The sequence below is a fragment of the Micropterus salmoides genome, unplaced genomic scaffold (assembly GCF_014851395.1).
Source record: "Micropterus salmoides isolate LMB-PRFRI ecotype aquatic unplaced genomic scaffold, ASM1485139v1 Ms_hic_scaffold_2, whole genome shotgun sequence".
In the NCBI taxonomy this organism is placed as follows: Eukaryota; Metazoa; Chordata; class Actinopteri; order Centrarchiformes; family Centrarchidae; genus Micropterus; species Micropterus salmoides.
This window is the reverse complement of record NW_024041150.1, coordinates 44,864,589-44,885,444: the sequence shown is the minus strand read 5'-3', so window position 1 is coordinate 44,885,444 and position 20,856 is coordinate 44,864,589. Positions and strand designations below refer to the sequence as shown.

General features: G+C 42.3%; 1 protein-coding gene and 2 long non-coding RNA genes across 4 annotated transcripts in view; 1 reads left to right on the top strand and 2 right to left on the bottom strand.

Moving 5' to 3' along the window:
* Nucleotides 1-16,077, top strand: part of LOC119911600 (coxsackievirus and adenovirus receptor homolog) — a 127,488-nt gene extending 111,411 nt beyond the window's left edge. Inside the window, exon 6 of one of the 2 annotated variants that reach the window (XM_038730515.1) lies at nucleotides 14,738-16,077. In XM_038730515.1, coding sequence (XP_038586443.1) covers nucleotides 14,738-14,952 — 215 coding nt within the window. In that variant the 3' untranslated portion in view covers nucleotides 14,953-16,077. The remainder of the gene's footprint in view (nucleotides 1-14,737) is intronic. The other variant, XM_038730517.1, reaches the window with a different exon arrangement.
* On the bottom strand, nucleotides 1,729-3,219 carry LOC119911676. Its single transcript, XR_005445958.1, has 3 exons — nucleotides 3,130-3,219; nucleotides 2,761-2,862; nucleotides 1,729-1,811 (listed from the first exon to the last, which is right to left on the bottom strand). It is a non-coding gene; the product is annotated as an uncharacterized LOC119911676 (long non-coding RNA).
* Nucleotides 4,172-6,114, bottom strand: LOC119911714. Its single transcript, XR_005445997.1, has 3 exons — nucleotides 5,997-6,114; nucleotides 4,474-4,509; nucleotides 4,172-4,226 (listed from the first exon to the last, which is right to left on the bottom strand). It is a non-coding gene; the product is annotated as an uncharacterized LOC119911714 (long non-coding RNA).
* Nucleotides 16,078-20,856: the final 4,779 nt, after the last annotated feature.

Here is a 20,856-nt window from a genome sequence, read left to right as displayed (position 1 = left end):
ATTTAACAGGAATATATTTAAAACTGAAACTTGGGATTTACACTCTGTCAGGCTAAACAAGACCTTGTTGGGGTTAAACTGAATCTGGAACGTAAAGACACTTTCATGTCTAACTTTCAACAACAACAAAAATGAATCATCTGTAACATGATAGTTAAAATAACCATGTAAATCACAAAGGTGGGTGAAGTTCTGCCTGTCAGACCTAATTCAGGGTATAAAGGTGCTGTAAGATGGTACACAGATGTTGCAGGGTAAAGTTCCTGAATACAACTGCAGAGATTAGATGTTTGACTTGCTGTAGCAGTCTCTCTGGCTTGGTCGTGTATTAAGACAAACAGCATCAGCTTCATAGCGGTGGGAAGCCAGTGAGGGATTGATCGCGGATGGATAGTAGTGGTAAGTGGGAAAGAACGGATCGGCCTTGTGGGATGATGCGGATGGGGGAGTTTAGGTGTTTAATGGAGCGAGAGAAATGGTTGCTTGGTAGGGGAGATGACGAAGAAATGTGAGCTTGGGAAGGAGGCTTGAAAGGGAGTGGATTAAATACCTTGGGGCTGCTCTAGTGCCCAACGTTGGGCTGACTGAGTAAAATAGCCCATTTCGAGAAATGCTCAAAGAAAGAAATCTGGGTGTGTGGGCAACGCCTGGGAAGTGCTGGTAATGGCAGACTGGGCCAAACACGCATAGGCCGGCTAGAAGGCTGGTGTTGGTGTCATGTGGGTGGGTTGCATGGTGCTTGGAATATGGGGATGAGGATGGGGCTATTGGTGCTTGGCATAGTGGTGCTGGGGGTGAAAGAGAGTTGAGTCTATGTAGTGGAGTCCTGGTGGTGATGCCGATGGCTGGTGCGGTGGATAGGGAAAGGAGAGGAAGGCGTTGTTCATTCTGTATGTACATATTTCTACATATTTATTTCAGCTGTATGGTTGTCTACATGTAGCACCTATCGCCAAAGCAGTCCTCGTATGTGTAAAACACTACTTTGCAATACGCTGCTTCTGATTCTGATCTGGGATAACCTCAATGTCTGGCTGGAAACCAAAGTGGAGCTGGCAGCTGAACTGTCTTCAGAGCGTATTTAAGGTATGGATAAAACATGGTCTGAGATATCAGTGCGGCCATAAACCTTGCTGGTAGGGTCATGGGGGTGGCAGGGTCTGGTGTTGACTATACGGGGCCCTCACGGAGGGGGGGACAGCGGAGATGCTGGCATGGAGAATGCCTATACGTGGGGTCCAGAGTCTTGCACTACGGCCCTGGGTGCCCCAATAGGTGCCCTGATTAAATTGCTGGAGGTGGAAGGTGGCATGCAGCCTGGGAAGCAAAAGGACGCAATATGTGAAATCAATGCCACTGAACCGCAGAGCCAATCCTATGATGGAGAGGCTGTCGTCGTACAGCAGTGAATTGTCGGAAGTGAATGAGGCGCAGGTGGTAGAATAAGTGAGTTTACATAACTCCATTAAATTATGCAAAAGGCCTACCCAGGGTGTTAAAAGGCGTCGCCAAAGGGCCTTGACCAAGCGTCTCTATGTGACGGATCGGGAGTGAGAACGAGTTGACTAAACTCACAGAGTAGATCACTCTTTTTTGAGAAACTTGCTCCAAATTTTTGGGCTGTGATAAACACAAAAACTCCATCCAGTATTCTTCTCTAGCAGATTTGTTTTGAGTTGGTCCATGATGGAAACAAAAAAGAGCAGCTGTACCTCTCGTCCTGTTTGATTTGATGTCTTTGATGGCTATTTGTCCATAACTGACGTCTCCTGTTCCTCTCACTGCTGAGTAGACTGCAGCTGGATCACTCTCTGGAAAACAAAACACATAGAGCTGATACCAGTATTGTTAGTATATGTACTACTACTAGTCATTATACCAAATGTATTCAGATTAGTTGTGCTCCTATTATAATTAACAATAATATGATTTTTTGCACAGAATAGGACATGAGACTATTGATCAATATGGTAGCAAATATCAGCATGTAACTGAAGTCCACCAATTAAACTGAAGTACAAAAGAGACCAAACACAAGCAAAGGGGATTTATCTGAATCGGAAACAACTACTACAGAGCTGCTGGCTTTGATTAAGATAAAATAACCACCGTAATAATAATCACCACAGGATGTAGGATTTTTCAGGACTTCACTCAAACTACAAAGTTAGTAACTTTATGAAAGTAAAATTCAAATGTGAGTCAAAATTTTGATTTAATTAAGATCCATTTTAAGTTGGTCGCACATGAATCTAAACACGAACAAAATGTGACAACACATGGAAGAGAAATTTGACAATTTACATTAAATAAACAGATGAATAACAGCATTTGAATAAAAAACAGACATAGACTTATAGAATTCTTTTATATCATTTCTTTATTTTTTATTTAAAATCCTGCAGTTAAATGCACTGATGTGTTTTTATCAGAAACAGGAAACTGGATGACCACAGAGCTTTTAGCGTCTGTTAGCGGATTCACCACCAGGCACAAAACAGACAGGGTCATACAAAAAGCACAACAAGCATTGTCCTCAATAAAAACCCCACCAGACTACAGTGTGAAACTTAATGGACTAAAATATATTGATTTTACATTTAATTTATTTTGATGAACATTCTTTCTACCATATCTTAATTTTATAAAAATGTCCTCACGTCACTTTCCAAAATGTCCTCTCAAGGTCTAAAACTCAACTTGGTCCTCACAAAGACATAAGAACCTTCCTGAAAAACACAATCAATAAAACATCATCACCTTTGCTGCGTCTGATTGGCTGCTGTAAGTGACGCGATATTTTGACATCACTGTATGTGATGTCATCTGTGATGTCATCATCCCCAGCTTCTACTTCAGCAGCTGAATGAACCAAAATGAGCAGAAATTTAAATCAATGAAGATCATGTGATTCGATCAAAAGCTCCACAGCTCACTAAATGGACCCTGTGGTGAGATTGTTTTATTAACAGCAGCAATGTGATTTATGAGAATCCAGATGGACGCCTGACTTAAAGAGACAGTTTGTAACTTGTTATTATTTGTACGTCCAGAAGTGTTAATAGAAATGTGTCAACAGTAAAATGTGACTTTAAATGTGAACTGCAGCACGTGGAGTCTGTGACTGACCTTTAGGTTTTATATGGAGGCATCGTCTCACCAGTAGAACCAGAAGAACCAGAAGAACCAGAAGAACCAGAACACAGAAAGTCAGAACAGCAGACAACAACACAGAGAGAGGAGGAGAGGAAGAACCAGGAGGAAGGGTGGTTGAGGAAGAGGAGGAGGAACCAGGAGGAGAGGAGGTGGAAGGAGGACTTGTAGTGGTGGGTTTCACTGAAATGAACAAGAAAATATAATTAAAGGCACAGATAATAAAATAAATGGACAATTTATTCAACAGCATGCTAACAGAAAGACACAGCAGTTAATTCATAATGTCAGTCTGTTTTAGAGTTAAAAAGATCACGTATCAAACGGTGGGTTGAACTCTGACAGATTTCATTCTTGTTTCTTTGTAGATTGCAAAGTTAGAAATGTTGTCACATCATGAATCATCTCTGCTGTCCTGAAACCTGCTGAACTCAATGTAGAAAACAAAACAAGGTCAGTTTGAGAATTATCTTTGAGCTCCTCACCTGTGACAGAGATCCAGCTGGATGGAGACTCTCCACGACCTCTGATGTCACACTTGTAGAGGCCTTCATCAGACTTGTTAACATGGTGGATGGTCATGTGACCTGTAGGCTCAGTCCTGATGAGGGAGCCATCTTTATAGAAACCAGCTGGGAGGTTGGAGGGAGGGGTCTCTGTTTTACAGTGCAGAGTGACATCATGTCCCTCCATCACAGGGAGGACAGGACTCTGCAGGATCACTGGTCCACCTCAACACAGAGACAAACTACAGCATTTCATCATTTACACACAGCTTCATCAACACTAACTCCACAGTCTGATCTTACCAGTAACAGTGATGTTGATGGTGTTACTGGTTGCTCCCTCTCTGGACTCACACCAGTAAACTCCACTGTCCAATGGGGCGAGGTAGCTGATGCAATAGGAAGAACCAGCTGATCTTCCCCAGCCAGCTCCACACTGAGTCCTGGTTCCTCTGGTTGTGTTCCTCCTCAGCGTCCATCCAGCAGAGCTGTCGTCCTCCTCACAGCTCAGAGAGACAGATTTCCTGATGAAAAACTGAGAGCTGCTGGGACTCACAGTCAGAGAGGCTGGGGAGAGAAAATGGCTAATTGGGCCCAATTTGGACTTTTTCACTTAGGGGTGTACTCACTTTTATTGCCAGCGGTTTAGACATTAATGGCTGTGATGTGATGTGTTATTGTGAGGGGACAGCAAATTTACACTGTTATACAAGCTGCACACTCACTACTTTACATTGTAGCACCATTACATTGGTCAAATACACACTATGCAGCAATTAATGCTAACAGCTTTTGACTGGCAGAGTTCACTCACCTCTGATGGCCCTGCAGCACAGCAGTGAGATTAGCACTGAAGAGAAACAAGATTTGAGATTTAACATAAAACCAGACCAGACCAAGAACTGGGAAACTTGTATTGCTCCCAAAACCTAAATTAATGTACTTTATAAAGCAGTAGCTCAAATCAAGCAATCTGATTGGTTCATAGTAGTGGTACAATGAACGTATACAACGGCTATGATGTTGAATTCCTTTGCACAGATCCGTATCACTCCGCAACAAAGTAACATTAGAAAGTAACGTTAGATTGCTGGCTGGCTGTAAACTAATGGAAAGGGAAACTCCAAAGGTAAACTTTGACCTCCTGCGAGGCCCTAACATGGAGGAGTGGCTTGAGCAGACTTTGCCAGAAAAAAACCCACCACGTTCCACCACATCCCAAAGGTGCTCTGTTGGATTGAGATCTGGTGACTGGGGAGGCCGTAGACTGTCATGTTCAAGAAACCAGTTTGTGACATGGTGCATTATCCTGCTGGAAGTAGCCATCAGAGGATGGTACACTGTGGTCATAAAGAGATGGACATGGTCAGCAACAACACTCAGGAAGGCTGTCGTGTTTAAACGATGCTCAGTTGGTACTAAGGGGCCCAAAATGTGCCAAGAAAATATCCCCCACACCATCACACCACCAGCAGCAGCCTGAACCTTTGATAAAGGGCAGGATGGATCCATGCTTTCATGTGACTGACAGGCGAGCCTGTCGACCCTGTCTGTCCTGTGTCATCTCTGGAGAAATACATCTTCCACCTTCCGCCTTCCGCCGGATGCACCGGCTTTTTATCTTCACCCAAAAAGAAATGCTGTCTGCGCTGTTGACGATGTTTAGTAAGTAAAATAACAGTTGGGCATTTGGTATGGTATGGTATGGTATGGTAAGAGTATGCAAGCAGGCAGGGACACGGCCTCTGCAGTACGACTATTCAAAAACTCTTAGATGCAGGTCTTGAAACGAGAGAGATTATGGCTGTTGGTTGACACAAATGCGAAGCCTCTTTCCAGAGCTACTGGCAACCGAAACTTGGGGACCGGAGAAAGTGGAGTAATATCCTCGCTGCAACACACACATCTCCACCTCAGAAAACATGCAGGCCAAGTACAAGTTACCAAAGTCAATTAGTGGCTGCTCAAAAAATGGCAACTTGCTAATAAATATAAATAAATAGTTCTAATCATTCTAGCCGTTGATGTATGTTTGGTGATGGTCTATTCTGCTTTAGCTCTATGAGATGCAGCAGGTCATTTAATTTCTGTAGCTTCATGTTGCACCAGCCACAGTGTCCATAGACTTTTTATTTATTGTCATTTTTATTCAATTGTTTTTCCTCTTTTCAGGTAAATTCTAAAATGATGCAAAATCGACTGATCACCACATTAGTCAGTTTGCTGCTTCTTAGTCTCTTAAGGCTCTAGTTTATTGCTGCTTTTCTCTGTGGTAATGAATAAAGTCTCATTGGCAAGCAATTTACAGTTATTTCAGTTTTGGCAGATTGTACTTACAGAGCAGAAAAGATATCCGACCCATTGCACCACCACTCAGTCAGTCCACTTAATCTCTCTTCCTTCCTCCTTGTAGGTGAGTGTAGTGACTGTGTAGAAGGTCATCTGGTTTTGCTTCTTCACTCAAGAGATCATCAAGACACACGGGGCCCTACATGCAGGAAATGACAGCGCTGCTGGCTTAACATGAAGGCGGGTTGATCTGAGATCACTAAGAGACAGATTCATTAGAAACAAGGCTGTAAAGTTCCTCAGTGGAGTTTCTCTCTGAAGATTTCACTTTTTAAAATGTAAAAAAGCATTTTGTAGAAGTTTAGATCAAACCTTCCTGGTTTTCTCTTACTTCTGTTTTGGCAGTGACACAGATGTCCTGCAGGAGTCAGTAATGAGTCACTGTGCAACTTAACGTTGGTTCATATCTGATCAGTCCTGTTTAACATTTATTGCATCTGCATTTGAACTGGAAAATGATGCAACATCAAGTCTCCCCTTTTATTACTTACTTAATTTTGCACAAAGATAAATGACGAGGGAAGAAAAACCTAATCAAACTCTGGTGTTAATGGTTTCAACTAACCAGAGTCCTCCTGGAACAGATGCGTGTATTTGCCTCTCCCGAGCAATGTCTTCCAGCTGCTCATATATGAGACATGTAACTCTACAGTGTTCTGGGTCAACCCCGAGATCTCCTGCCAGTTGATCGTGCACAGAAAACCTTTAAAGGAAGAAATACAGGAGGATCCTGATCAAATACCTGAACCACCTCAACTGCTCCTGTCAACATGAAGAAGCAAATGCTGTAGTCCAAGCTCTTCATCCTATGTCTAAGGCTGAGACAAGGAACCCTACGGAGGAAAGTAATTTCAGCTGCTTGTTTCTAATTTTTTCATTAACTACCCAAAGCTCCTCACCAAAGCTAATGAGGGTCTGATCGACTTGTAAGATCTCTGCTTTCCAGCTTAGCTGTCTCATCACCACCACATCACTGCTGACATCTCACCACGGTCAATTTCACGCTCCATTTTGCCCTCAACCCGAGATACTTGAACATGTCTCGTCTCTCTTCCTCCTCGCCCCCACCTGCACCTCTGTGCCAGCCTGAGAAGGTTTAACTTAGTGTTCTGACAAGAAGCGTTTCTTTGTGTAACATCATTTAGAGAAAATGCAGAAATATCTAAATGAAAAACCTAAAATTCAGTGAAAGCTTCACTGCATTGCCAGATGTACCACAAAGGGTTGACAACATTAGAATAAGGCTTTGTTCACAGTTCTGAATGTTTTTAATAAACCAGTCAAACAAATGTCAGAGTAAATATCCTGCAATTTGTACAGATAAAGATCCAAAAAACTAAAACCGGTTTTTATTAAATGTTTGAATTAGTCTAAAGGCCCTCTTCTCATATTGGTGCAGTTATGCTGGGGGATGCTGTCTCTACAGATGACCATGCAAGCTGGAAGTAACACATTATTGAATTAATTGGGTCAGTGTGTAAGTTTTATTGGCATCTAGCGATGATGTTGTGAATTGCAACCAACGCTTTAGTGAACTGTTTCCCTCCCCCTCTTTGTAAGCGTGTAGGATAGCTTCGCTGGCCAGCACAAGACGAAAGATGTCGTCTTCTGAGACAGGAGAGTGAGTCAAGAAATCAAGTCAAGGTTATTATCATTAATGAAAAAAACAAAACAAAATTAAAATTAAAATGAGACACCGCTGCATGTTAAGTTGCTGTCTCGCCACGACGTGAATGAATCAGTTTTTAATCAGTTTTTAATCGGAATTGGTGTCCTTGCTTTATTCATTAGGAGAGCCCGGGTCCAAGCGGCGTCTAGCCGCAGCGTAGCAGGTGCTAGGAAGGTTTTACTTTTTACAATCCGCAGTCACACCTGACTCCACCGGGCACTCACTACAATCCTCCCTCCTTTAAAACAATCTGCCTCTGAATGGAAACCTTTTCTAGAAAAGTCTAGTGCTGGTTTGAATAGACCTCTGCTCATTAACTTAGTCCACATAAAGTCTCTTAAGACTGGGGGACAATCTGCTGGGTCATTTGGTGGAGCAGCAACTGTTCCATTAGGGTCTGAGCTGCTTGTATCTGATGCTGGCTGTACATCTCTGGCTGTGCTCGTACTGGCTGAGGCTGGATTTCGTTTAGCTGTGCTTGTATTGGCTGATGATCCAGCATCAAATAACAATAGCCTACTTGCAAGATATCAATGTCATCAGCTGCATCAGGCCCATTCAACCTTACTCCCTAGGTTTCCTTTAAAACATTTACAAAGGTAAATACTCCTTAGCCAAAATACAGCGATGGACAATAACATTACATGAAATTACAATCCAACTACTTATCTGAACAAGGGAAACACATCACTTCTCTCTGTGATTATGTTCCACTGCCATCACCAGAACGCTCTCTGTGTGTTTGTCAGACTGGGCCAAACTAATATTTTAATGTTGAGGAGGAATCTGATAAAACAAGGACTCTTGGTTTGGAGCTTGCTGTTCTTTTTCCTCCTCTCCTTCTCCAATCGCTCAGCCAGCTGAGCCAGCACCTGGTCATGACGCCACCTGAATCTCCCATCTGTCAGGCTTGTTTTGCATGATGACAGGATGAGATTCAGGTTAGATGGCCTCCTGCACAATGGACAGCATGGGTTTTCCGTTAGTCTCCACCTTTGGAGGTTTGTTGGTGTAAATGGAGCAGAGCAGAAACTTTATCCAGTGCTCCTCCATGTCCTTCCATCCCAGAGATCTCCCTCGCACCCACCCAGTCCAGCTACCCTGCTGCCCAGATTTTCCTCTGCACCATTCCTCTCTGCTCCTTTCACTTTGCGTCCTTCCAACTTGCTCAGGTGATACAGCCAAGGCCCAGCCTTTCCTGCAGACAGCCACTTTCTCAAAGCCACTTTCTGTTGATTTTCCTTTCCAAAGCCTCTATCGTTGACAAGGGGACCTCATGCACAAGCAGTGGCCACAGGAGTCTCGTTCAGTTCTGTACCACTTCCCCAGGCTCTTTACCGGCTTCTTGATAACAGATGGTATGGTCTCTTTGCCTTTCTTAAATCTCAAGCGATCCTGCTTCAGAACTAGTCTCCTGGATTGAGCTGGTCTAAACTCCATTCTGACTGCTTTGGTGAGTTCTACCACCAGTCTTATATAATTTAGTTAATTGGCATTAGTTAAATCAGTTTTCACTTTGATATTAAAGAGTTGTTTTTTTTTGTCAAAAAAGCCAAATTGTATTGACCATGATTTCATGTATAAAAAAAAAAGGGGTGAAACATCCAAGGGGGGTGAATACTTATTTATATATTTCCTGTGTTTCATCACATTTTTTTAAAGTTATGTGATCAAAGCGATTCTGACGTAAGTTGATTTAACTTTTTGCTATTTAAAATAAGCTGCAGATGAAATCTAATTGTTTTGACAGTGTTTAGAGTTTAAGTTTTAGTTAAAGTAGTGAAATGCTACATTAGTATGTAAGACCCCCCAGTCACCATGCACCTTTCTGGTTGATTGTTTGTAAGTTAGATTTTATCAAGACACTGGACAGCCCCTTCAGCCCCTTATATGAAATTAAAGGAAAGCTAACAACACCAGGCAAGACAAGTTTATTTTTAAAACATAGGTCTATAATCCCCTTGCCTTGAAGCAGCTACTTGTATATTTTATCTGTAATTTGCACCTATTAAAGTGATTTCACACCATAGATGTATGGAGGAAGGACCCTGACATAATAACACATAAATACAGAAAAAAATAAATGCTCAATAAATAAATAAACATCCTATTAAATGCTCAAAAATACTGGAAATGAATAAATGTAGGCATTGATTAAACTATACAATGAGACATAAATATAAATGTATATATCTATTTTAATTGGCTTCTTTATTTATTCACCTTTGTAATATTACTTTTTTAATTTATTGTCCTTTATAATCTTCAACTTTATTTATTAATTAATTATTTTTTTTAAATGTATTTAATTATGTTTCAGTTTTAATATTTGTTTTTGTTTTATTCTTCCTTTGTATTTTCTACCCTATTTATTTCCCCAATGATATTTATTTATGTCTTCTCTTTTTCCATTTCTCAATCCATTTCTGACTCATTATGCAAATGAGAGGGGCAGTGTCTCAAGGGATCAACTTCTCACCTATTGGTTAATGTTATGTCCCACTTTGTGTGGGGGAAAGAGACGTACACATAAACCAGTTGTTCTTGGTAAGGAAGTTGTTTAATTTCAGGAGAGGAAAATAGGCTACACTGTTAGCCTGAATATCATATGTAATTAAACAATTAAGTATACTGTACATAAATGATTTAAGTTTGATAGCATTACTGGCAAATGTAAGTAAATTCTAATGTGTAGTTGAAAATACCTCCATTTTATAGTAATTCAGTGTGTGGATAAGTAAAATGGAGGTACATTTTTAAGTTTTACTTATGGTTTTCTGCCAAATGTGTTATTTGAAACAGTTTTATTGTCCAAAATATTACATATCCGGTACATTACAGTAGGTGGCGCTGTTTGGTAGTCCGCCAACCAACAAAGAAGACACTTTGCCTGCCTTTAATGTTGATGGTGTAGAAGAGTGACACTGGGACGGTCTAACTGGTAAGTTACAGTTAACGTTACTTGACGGCAGGCTAATAAAAAGACAATTTTCCCAGCCGTACGATAAGGCACCCACGAGGCAATTTTCTTAGGCTTACTTAGCAAACGGTAAATATTACTCATAACCAAGCTAACCAGCCACAGAAACAGGCAGACAGGCACATTTAAAGCATAAAGCGTATCTTATAAAAACATTTAAACATGGATTTTGGGAACGGGAGATTATGTCATTCTGTGTTTCTGTAAAAATAGCAGAAAACGCATCTTTGATACTCCGTTGTCTTTATTTGCCTTTTTGGCATTGAAGTAAACCAAAATTAACAAACAGTAATCAGATTACAATACTTTTATTTTGTGGTACTTGGATTACGTTACTGATTACATTTTTAAACAAGTAATTAGTAATTGTACTGGATTACATTTTAAAAGTAACCCTCCCAACCCTGCACACACTACCCTCCCGTACGTCACATTTCCACCATGGAAAAGGTTGGTTAATTTGACACATTCAGCTTGGCTCTGTATTTTTGTGCATTTAATGGGATATTCATTTCTGTATTTATTTTCGATTATGCCCTCCTTATCCTCTATAAGGCATCTTACCCCAGTTGAAAATGCCTTTTCCATAATTTTCGATAACATATTAAATACAAATCAACTTGTCAGGAATTTATTTTACTTTATAATATGTTACACTAAGCTTCTAACCATCTCCAAGATACAGAAAACTACCAATAAATAATAGTTTGGAGGGGGGGCATATATAAGAAATATATTCTTGTTAATCTCTCACTCAATGTACAAACGTCTGACACAAACTGAATGCAGCACCCCCCCACAACAGCTACACAGCAGGAATAAGAAGTCCGGTTTGAGTTTCAGCAACAGCTGCAACTCTGCCGTCATGGCTGCTTTAAGGTCTGCTTCATTCCTGGCTTTGTTCGCATGTTCATGGATCTTTGTTCTGTGTCAAGGTAAGAGGAGGGTATGTTTCACACAGAGATGGGGACTCGAGTTTGAGACTTGTGCTGTGTCTGAATTTGCGCACTTCCATATTTAAACTTACTATTTTGAGAGCATAAGTGTGTTCACACTGAAAAGAACGTGGGTTAAGTACTGTAACCCGGATTCTATGAGTATAAGCGCAGCCCTCTAAGGCAATCGCTATTCGGTTTACCCGCGCGCCTGCATGGCACTGAGAATTTTAGGCTGTGTTCAAAACGGAAGGCAGTTGCCTCGCTGAATCGATACCGTAATAGACAGCTGCCTCAGAAGGCATCACTTTCAAGTGAAGGCAGCTCTGTTTACATTAGTTTCCCGCAGGTAGAAACAGACAAAAGAGCATGGGGACGATCAGGAGGCCGCCGTGCAGATGTCGTCCATCAGGAGGAGACGTCTCTCATGGAGTGCGCTCTGATGCCATCTGGGGGAGACTCCCCGGCACAGCCTGGGAAATGGCATCACACAGCCAGTGAGACAGGCGCTGCGCCGACAGGGGAAGTCCCTTGGACCGCTCCCTGTAGTGAACAAACAGAAACTGCGAACGGCGCCAGGTGGCCGCGCGCCACTTAGCAGGACAGCGCTCGAACTGGGCAGAGGAGGTGGGACGTGGCGTCCTCTGCCGACCCATGGGGGGGAGGAAAAAAGCCAGAGAGGGTGATGACCCGCGACCGAAAGGAGCTCGTAATGCTTTTAGGCATGAACGTCGGGTTAGGGCGCAGGATAGCCAAGCTGCCGATGTTGGCCGATGTCAGGGCCAGGAGCAAGGCGACCTTAGCCGAAAGGAATCTCAGGTCTGCCCGTCTCCAAAGGCTCAAACGGGGCTTGGGTTAACGTGCATAAAACCAGCGCCAAATCCCACTGTGGGACAACAGGCCGCGTCACCGCCCTGTGCCTTCGCACCCCTCCAAGGAAGCGCTTCACCAGGGGGTGGGAGAACACAGTCCTGTCCCCGAAGCCCTCATGACAGGACGAAATGGCGGCAGTGTAGGTTTTAACCGTAACGCCAGCCCCCTGTCCATGAGCAGCTGGAGGACAGGCGACCGGGTGGCGACCAGAATCACCGCCAAGGATGAAAACTGCAGGCGATCCAGAAGGCGCAGGATCATCCGCACCGGCGGGAAGGCATACAGCAGCCTGGGGGGCCACAGGGAGTGAGCGAAGGCGTCCACTCCCAGCGAGGGAACGTCCTGCGGGCTCAGTGAAAACCACCGGGTGCACTGAGCGTTCTCCTTGTCGGCAAACAGATCTGGGTCACCAGATCGGGATGGACGCTACTTGTCTGGGAGAGGGCCTCCCCTCGACATGATATCCGCCCCTCTGTTCAACACGGCAGGGATGTACTCTGCTCTGATGGAGAGAAGGTGAGTGCGCGCCCACAGGGCCAGACCCAGTAGCTGCGCCGAGCGCAGTAGGCAGCTGTGGCCCTTTTCTCGCGATGACGCGATGAGGGCAACGTTGTTGGTGGAGGCGGAGTTCTGGAAGGCGCACTGGTGGGTTCTGTCGGCGATTCGGCCCAACCACAGTGCTGCCTGGGAGGCCAGGACGGGGCGCCGTCTGGGCGCCACCTGGCCTGGCTTAACCCCGAAGAAGGTGGTGAGGAAAGGTTCTAGGGGAGGGACTGGGGGAAACCGGGGATGGAGACTGGGGCCCAGAGAAATTGCCCTCTTGGTACCGCTAAATCAGGGGGAAGCGCGGCCAGACCAGATCTCGCTTAGCCGGCTGGGTTTGAAATGCTGCTGAGTTCACATGTGCTGTTTTATAGAGACCTGATCTCTGCTGCTTCCATCAAAAGATGTTTGAACAACAGGAAACATTACAAGTCCTGACTGGAGGCTTTTCTCTTTCTGTTCAGAGACACAGGAGGTGACGGAGACAGTGAAGCCTGGAGAGGACGCCATTCTCGTGTGTCGGGATGGCAGAGTTGCAGCATCTAAAATGATCGAGTGGAGCAGATCTGACATGAAGACAGATGATGATAATGTCTTCTTCTACAGAGACGGCCGCTTATATGAAAACAACCTCTATCCATCTTTTTATGGTCGAGTGAAGCTGAGAGATCCAGAGATGAAGGACGGAGACGCTTCTGTGATTCTGAAGAACGTCAACATCAACGACACTGGAACATATGAGTGTTGGATTGGAGTGAAAATGAAAAACAAGTCAGGACGGAGAAAGAGAGACTCACGTGAACTCATCAACACCATCAAGCTGACAGTGACAGAGCCAGCGTCTTTTTGTCTCTCAGGTGAGTGTGTAGAGCTCAGAGTGTCTCTTTGTCTCTCAGGTGAGCGTGTAGAGCTCAGAGTGTCTCTTTGTCTCTCAGGTGAGCGTGTAGAGCTCAGGGTGTGATAATGTCTGACATTCTGTTCACCTGCTGACAGCTGATACCTCACACCTGTTTCTGCCCTGCAGGTCTCATAGTTGGACATGTTGGACTGTCAGTTATTGCCGTGCTTCTTCTTGTGGTTGCTGTTGGTGGTTTTATGGTCTTTAAAAAACACGCAGGACGCACAGACAAGAGTGAAACAACTCACACAGAAATATTCCTAAACCCATCAGCGTCATCAGGCTGACAGTGACAGATTCAGGTGAGTGTGTAGAGCTCAGAGTGTCTCTTTGTCTCTCAGTTTAAGCTTATCCAGGTAACTTCGGGGTTTTCAGCACCATGACAGTGGTTCACTTCTTACCGGGGTAGCTTATGCTATCACCATGGTAACTTATGCTGAACGGCTAACCTGCTCCGGAGCAGGTTATGTCCCAGATAAGAGATCAACTCTATAAACATTGTCCGCCTACTGACCAATCAGCTCCCTGGAAAATGACATCACCATCTGAGATGTTGTCCAGTCCAGTAACTGGACCACTTTTTACATCTCTCCACATTGTTCTTTACAAATGCCGTAAGATCATTGATCTCAGCTCATAGTAAGCTCATGCAGGTAGAATGTGTCCGACTTGACAGCGTTGTTTTAATTCCCGGCCCCTGTAGTCACCTGCAGCTTACGTTAGACTGGGAAATCGGTGAAAGTCAGCCACGGTCATCTTGAACGCACCTGCTGTCTGACATTCTGTTCACCTGCTCACACCTGATATGTCACACCTGTTTCTGCTCTGCAGGTCACACAGCTGGACACAAGGAGGGAGATGTTTCACAGATAGGTCATGTGCTTGTTATTGTTGGTGTTGGTTTTATTATCCTTAGAAAACATAAAGGATGCACAGAGCATAATTTAAGAGAAAATTCTGTAATGATCTTTATGTCTCATATAACCAGCTGTATGCACGTGTTTCTGCTCAGCTTTCCTGGATTGAGCTTAATTTTTTGTATTTAAAAGAAAAATACATGATACTTAAAAAAAACTTACTTAATAAAAATCAAAACAGATCAAAACAGAAAATAGAAAATAGTCCCCAAAAAGAAGGTCATGATGAGAAACGTGTAGGTCGTCCAGCTTTCCATAGATTTTTCTGTAGCAAAAAATGTTACAGTTCTTAACATTGCATGTTTGCTGTGTATTGAAGTTTATTTTAATGCACTTAAAATGAGGGTATTTGTTATTTGAATTTAAAATACATTTTGATGCGTCTTTGACCATCCCTGTAATACATGTAACAGTTAGATGTTTTTTATTTATTTACAAAACACCCCAACATTTAATCATGTTGTGAAGTTTATTGCAGCTTCAGTTCACTTGTATTTATACATTATGTTTTCGTCCATTGTTGCTCACCTCACACGTTTTCTCCCACCGTTTATTATTAAAGTAATAAATACGGAGCGTTACATCATGATGCAGAGCTGCACTGAAAAGGCAGAAAAGGCAGATGCATGCTGTGTTTAACTCTGAGGTGCAGTGAGTGTTTAAGAGGAGAGATTTAAAAGCATTCACTTTCAAGAGTGTCATTAAATGAAACCCCGTAGCGGCCGTGTGCTCGGGCATGTTGACTGGTGTAACACGGACACTGAGATGCTCTATGATGCTTGTCATCATAGCAACAGATCATCAGACTGTGATGAGTTTTGCAGCTTCAGTAATATCTGCTGGCTTCCCTTCGACACACAGCTCCACTGTTCACCTGAGAAAATGTCTCCTGAGTGTTGATGGGCTTTTAATCGTGACTTGTAACCAATCAGATGGAGCCGTGGGCGGGACATTAAGCAAGACTCCAGAGTGGAGATTGCAGACAGACAGACAGAGAGAGCATTGATCACTCTGAGGGGGGGATCAATTTTGTCTCAGGCAGGGATATTGTTGAGAATTATTTTAGAGCATTATAGCCTAAATTGTTATCATTAATTACTAGAGCGATGGTGGTCTACATTGTCGTCATTTAAAGTGTTATTTTACAGTGTAAAGTTAAGATCACAGTGTTAAAACTCTACAGCTCTGAGTGTGTGTGCTCCTTTCTGTATCTAACTGCCAAGACTGCAGAATGAGCACAGCGAGGCATCATCATCAAAAACACCAGCAAAGGAAAATGTAGAAGCAGAATTAGTGACAATTGTGTTACAAAACGTACATAAATACAGCAGGAATGTCTTGTCTTTAGCACACAGCACAAAAGACACTAGCTTATCCCCCAAAGTCAATAAACAGTCATCATTTGATTATCTTTAAACAGTAGTAATCATTAATCGTTCTTAAGTCATAATTTTTAATCATTTTAATATCCTTAATTAGCATTAATCATTCATCATTCTTAGTCAGTTTATTAATTATACTTATTTATTTCTTAATCTTTGTACATTACCTAGATGTGCCTTGTTTTCTACTTAGAAGTGCTGTACTGTAGTCATAAAAGCAGAAACGAGCTCACTGTGGTTAAGATCCTTACAGACACTGAGACTATGCACGCCTTGTTCAACTTTTATCTACTATAGATTTATGACAGCAGAAGAGGCTGCAGGTGTTCAAAATCTGCTGTAACAAGTGCATGTTTAGGTCATTTACTGCTGTTATGACTGCATGAGGAGTCAGTCTGCTTATATTATTATATTAAGACTGCATGTTTAATTACCAACTAAGACTACATGCATAATTACTGATTAATTAATGCTTAATTAATCAACTTCTAACCTCTGATGCTTATGGCCTGTTTGAGCTTTGAGTGAACTTGCTGAAGGAATTTTTGCTTAACGCTTTCAAGACAGATAGTGGATGTGCATTTTCACTACAGAGAGATGATAAGCAGAAAGCAGAAAACAGCCAGCATAACATCAAGATTACAGAAGATACAGCATTGCATATGTTGTATTCTTATATTAATTGTTTAAAAAATATAATTGTGTCAAATTAAGCATACATGACTTTTAATAGATACGGTGAGACTGAAGGTGAAATGTAGATGGTGAACTTCTTATTCAGTAGTATAAAGATATAGAAAGTTAATAAATGACAGCTGGAGAACAGTGTTCATTGGTAAAACAACACATGTAAACAGCAGAACTGCAGGCGAAAAGAAGTTCATCATAAGGAAAGGAGGTGGCAAACCAGCCCAGAGGGGATATATAAGACTGTCTGCAGACCACAGGGTTGACTTCATCCTCCAGCCTGCTGGGATGTTGTACGGGTTTATCTGTCCTGTTTTGGAATAAACTCTTTGCACCGACTCTTGACCGTCTCCAGAGAAGTTTTTGATTGCAAATTTATTGACTATAATAGAAAGCTAATGGAGTATTTTTGACAAAGTTTATAAAGCTGGTGAAGGTGGGGACCAGGCTTAACACACATCTGACCCAACAGTATAAACCACAAAGGGGGAAATCCCACGTATCCCCCCAGCAAATGACACCCTGTATGTACTGGATGTATATGTAGCTACTATTTATTGATAAAAATGTAAATTGTTCTTTATTGTGGATGTGTTTAAATTTCCTGACTTTGTCTCAAAAGAAAAGAGGTTACTGTAATCCACAACACATTGTACCTGAACCGTGTGATGTTTCTGGCAGCCGTCCACTGTTGACACACATTGCTATATCTTGGTGGTATTATGCTCATTTTCAGGTTAAAAATACTATTTATGGTTTGATATTAAAAAACCCAACACCATATTTTTTGTCATGCTGCACATTGCTGCAGCTCCTCTTTTCACCCTGTGTGTTGAAGGCTTCGTTTTAGCTACGGAGTGACGCATCTTGCCTCTAAATGATCTGATGATTAGCTAAATGTAACTAAATTCACCCACAGATGTCAGATTAATACCTAAGTAATTTGGCCACCAGTTGTTCACCAGAAACAGCCAGAGTTGTTGATGCCGGATCTGAAACACAGGACGCCTGAGCAACCAGGCAGCGCTCCAGGCATCAGGTTACACACATGTAAGCGTTTTGTCCTCAGAGTTCATCTCCAGCTGTTTAAGCTGTAACTCAGTCCAGTCTGACTTCAAATAAAAGTTATTTGTTGAGTTTTGAACAGCGTCCTGCTTCTTGATAGATGAAACCCAGAGTCAATAAAACCTGATAAAAACAGGATTATTTTTTTCTCTTTTTTTATTTATTTAAAAGGGTCATTGCATATTGATGGACATCTTAGCTTTTCAGCAATGTAAATATGCCAGAATTGGCCCAAAGGCAATTTTACATCTGCAGTCCCCCGTCAGGTCATCACAGTGCAAGGTAACACAGCTAAACACTGAAATTGGATACGATACATCACAATTTAAGAGATGCCACAATTTTCAACAACATATTATAAAAGACACCACAGTTAGCAGACAGGGATGATGTAATTTAAGGTGCTGTTTATGCAGTAAAGTGCCATTCTATGAAATAATGTTCAATTTAATTTTGTTTGAGAGCTGTTTAGAGCAGGGGGTGCTGCCCTCACTTCCTTTTACTGTGACTCTGTAGCTGAGAGAGGAAAGTGAACTCTGCTGGCTCAAACTGTCTGTCTGGGTCTGTCCCTGTAATCAGAGAACAGCATGTGGGACTTTCAGAGGGCAGAGTTTGGTATGAAGCAGCTCTGAGCTCATTTTAACTTGAAACGATTTATTTTTATAGTTATTTTAATAAATAGTGTTGTACTTGTATCATTGTTGGGCAAGTTACTCAGAAACTGTTATATTACTAGTTACTAATTACTCCTTAAAAATAATTATCCAAATTATAGGCCAGTTAAGGGAAATACTGCTTTCACTACCACCCCCTTCACCACCAAACAAAGCAGCCTCTCCCGACTTTTTAACTAACATCATATCCATAACAGCAGCAAGGAGTGTGGTTTTTACAGAGCATACAGCCTAGGCCTAACGTTTTGAACAGCGGTTTTACTGCACATGTAGCCTGTTTACGAGAGCAGTATTCAGTAGTTACAAAACATTACGTTAACGCCACTCTCTCCAGATGAGTCCAAGCATCACTGACAGCAGCTGCCGGAGTTTCTTTCTGTAAGTTTCATGTCGCTGTGCTGCTTCTGCAGATGCTTCAATAAATGAGATGTAGAAATGTTGAAAGCTTTTTGCTGGTCAGAGTTTACACTAGACGACAATGTTCTTTTCATCTTAGACTGTGACACAATGATGGCAGTAGCTACTTCCAGCTGAGGAACGAACGCCTCTCTCCTCATTCTCCATTCTTGGTTTAGTGTTTGGCTAACAGTGGACATGAACAACAAAGTCCGGTCCAGCTGACCTGCAGCAGTCGAGGATGGTGCGTTCAGTAACGCAGCTACTTGGATAAATAACTGTAAAAATATAACTGTTTTAGAAAAGTAATTAGTTACATTACTAGTTACTGGGCAAAAATATTATTACAGACATTCAAGAAACTTTTGTGACACCTGCCTTTTAAGTTTGTATTGGCACCACTGCACTGAACAAGACCATGTCAGGCAAGTGTGAGTCAGCCAGAGTGCTAAAATAGTTCAATATAATCAAAATCTACAATGCAGTCTCATAAAATGGAGCTCTGATAGGCCTCTCCCTGGCTCAGCTCTCCTGTGCTGGACCCTGACTCTGCTTGTACTGATTGTGCAGCTACATATGAATGTGAAGAACATCAGTAATAAATATGACTAACAATAATCCATTTCTAATTCTATCTATGGATAATTGCCGACCCAGCCCTGCACAGGCCCCTGTACCTGTCAATGTTTCTGGTTCCATTGTCCTCCTCCTCCTGCTGCTGTTCCTCCTCCTCTTCCTTCTTCCTTCACATGCGAATACATAAATGCATATATAAATAATCTCAGGTTATAAATGCATTATTTATCAGTGCCTCTGCTGGGTCCTGCCTCATGTGTGCACGCCACAGCACCTCTTTCCACCAAGGATGAGGTCGCTTAATATGGCGCACTTAGCTGCCTCTTGCCTCTCTTTTCTTCTAAAATTCTTATTCTTTTTCCTCTTTCTTTCTTTCTATCCCACATATTTACCTTCTCTGTTGTGCTTGTCACACAACCCTGGCCTGAGATCAGCCCTGACAAAACGTATTGAGATTAAACTCGTCCTTGATGGAAAGTAAACTTCTTAGATCGGCGCCATTGAGCAGTCAGATTTCAGCAAAAAGGAGGCCAGACCTTGGACCCCTCTATGGACCCCCTCTGAGCAAAAATAATATAGGAAGCTATAGGCGGAACAAATGTGTATCAACTAGTCAGATCCTTTAGGACGTTACGCCGCCACTGTCCATGTCGTGCCAAAGTAGTTATCCCTGATAGAACGTGCTCTCCCTGCCGCGAGAGCGCACATGGATTCAACGGTGAAGGTGGACTTTCGACTTCACGAAAGTATATGAGAAATACATGTGGATTGTTTCATCTATCGTTTTAGTATTGTTTTGTCAATGAAGTTTATGCAGAGCAAGTTAGGACGCAGATTATAAGAACGCTCTTATAGGCTAACGTTAACGTCACGTGTTATTTAACTTCCAATTATTCATTGCACTGAATTGAGAATGTCTAAACAAAACGAGCAGTTTCAGTTTCCCTCCTAAAGCAAACATTTATTTTAGTGCATCACTTAGTCATCCATGTTCCTGTTTTGAAGCTATATCTAGACAGGCTGTCACATTTTTCATGAGTTGTCCTTGTAATCCATGTTTCCATGCACAGACAGCCTTGGAAATTGCTGGAAATTCTCCCCTCCTTAAAGGGCAAATTGTTGTCATAACAATTTAATAATGCATTGCATTAAACAACACTTTGCATACATGAAAGCGATAACAGTGGCTTACTGGTCCTACCAGGCGGACACGCACTCTGCCAAAACATGTATCCCCCTCCATAACGCACAAA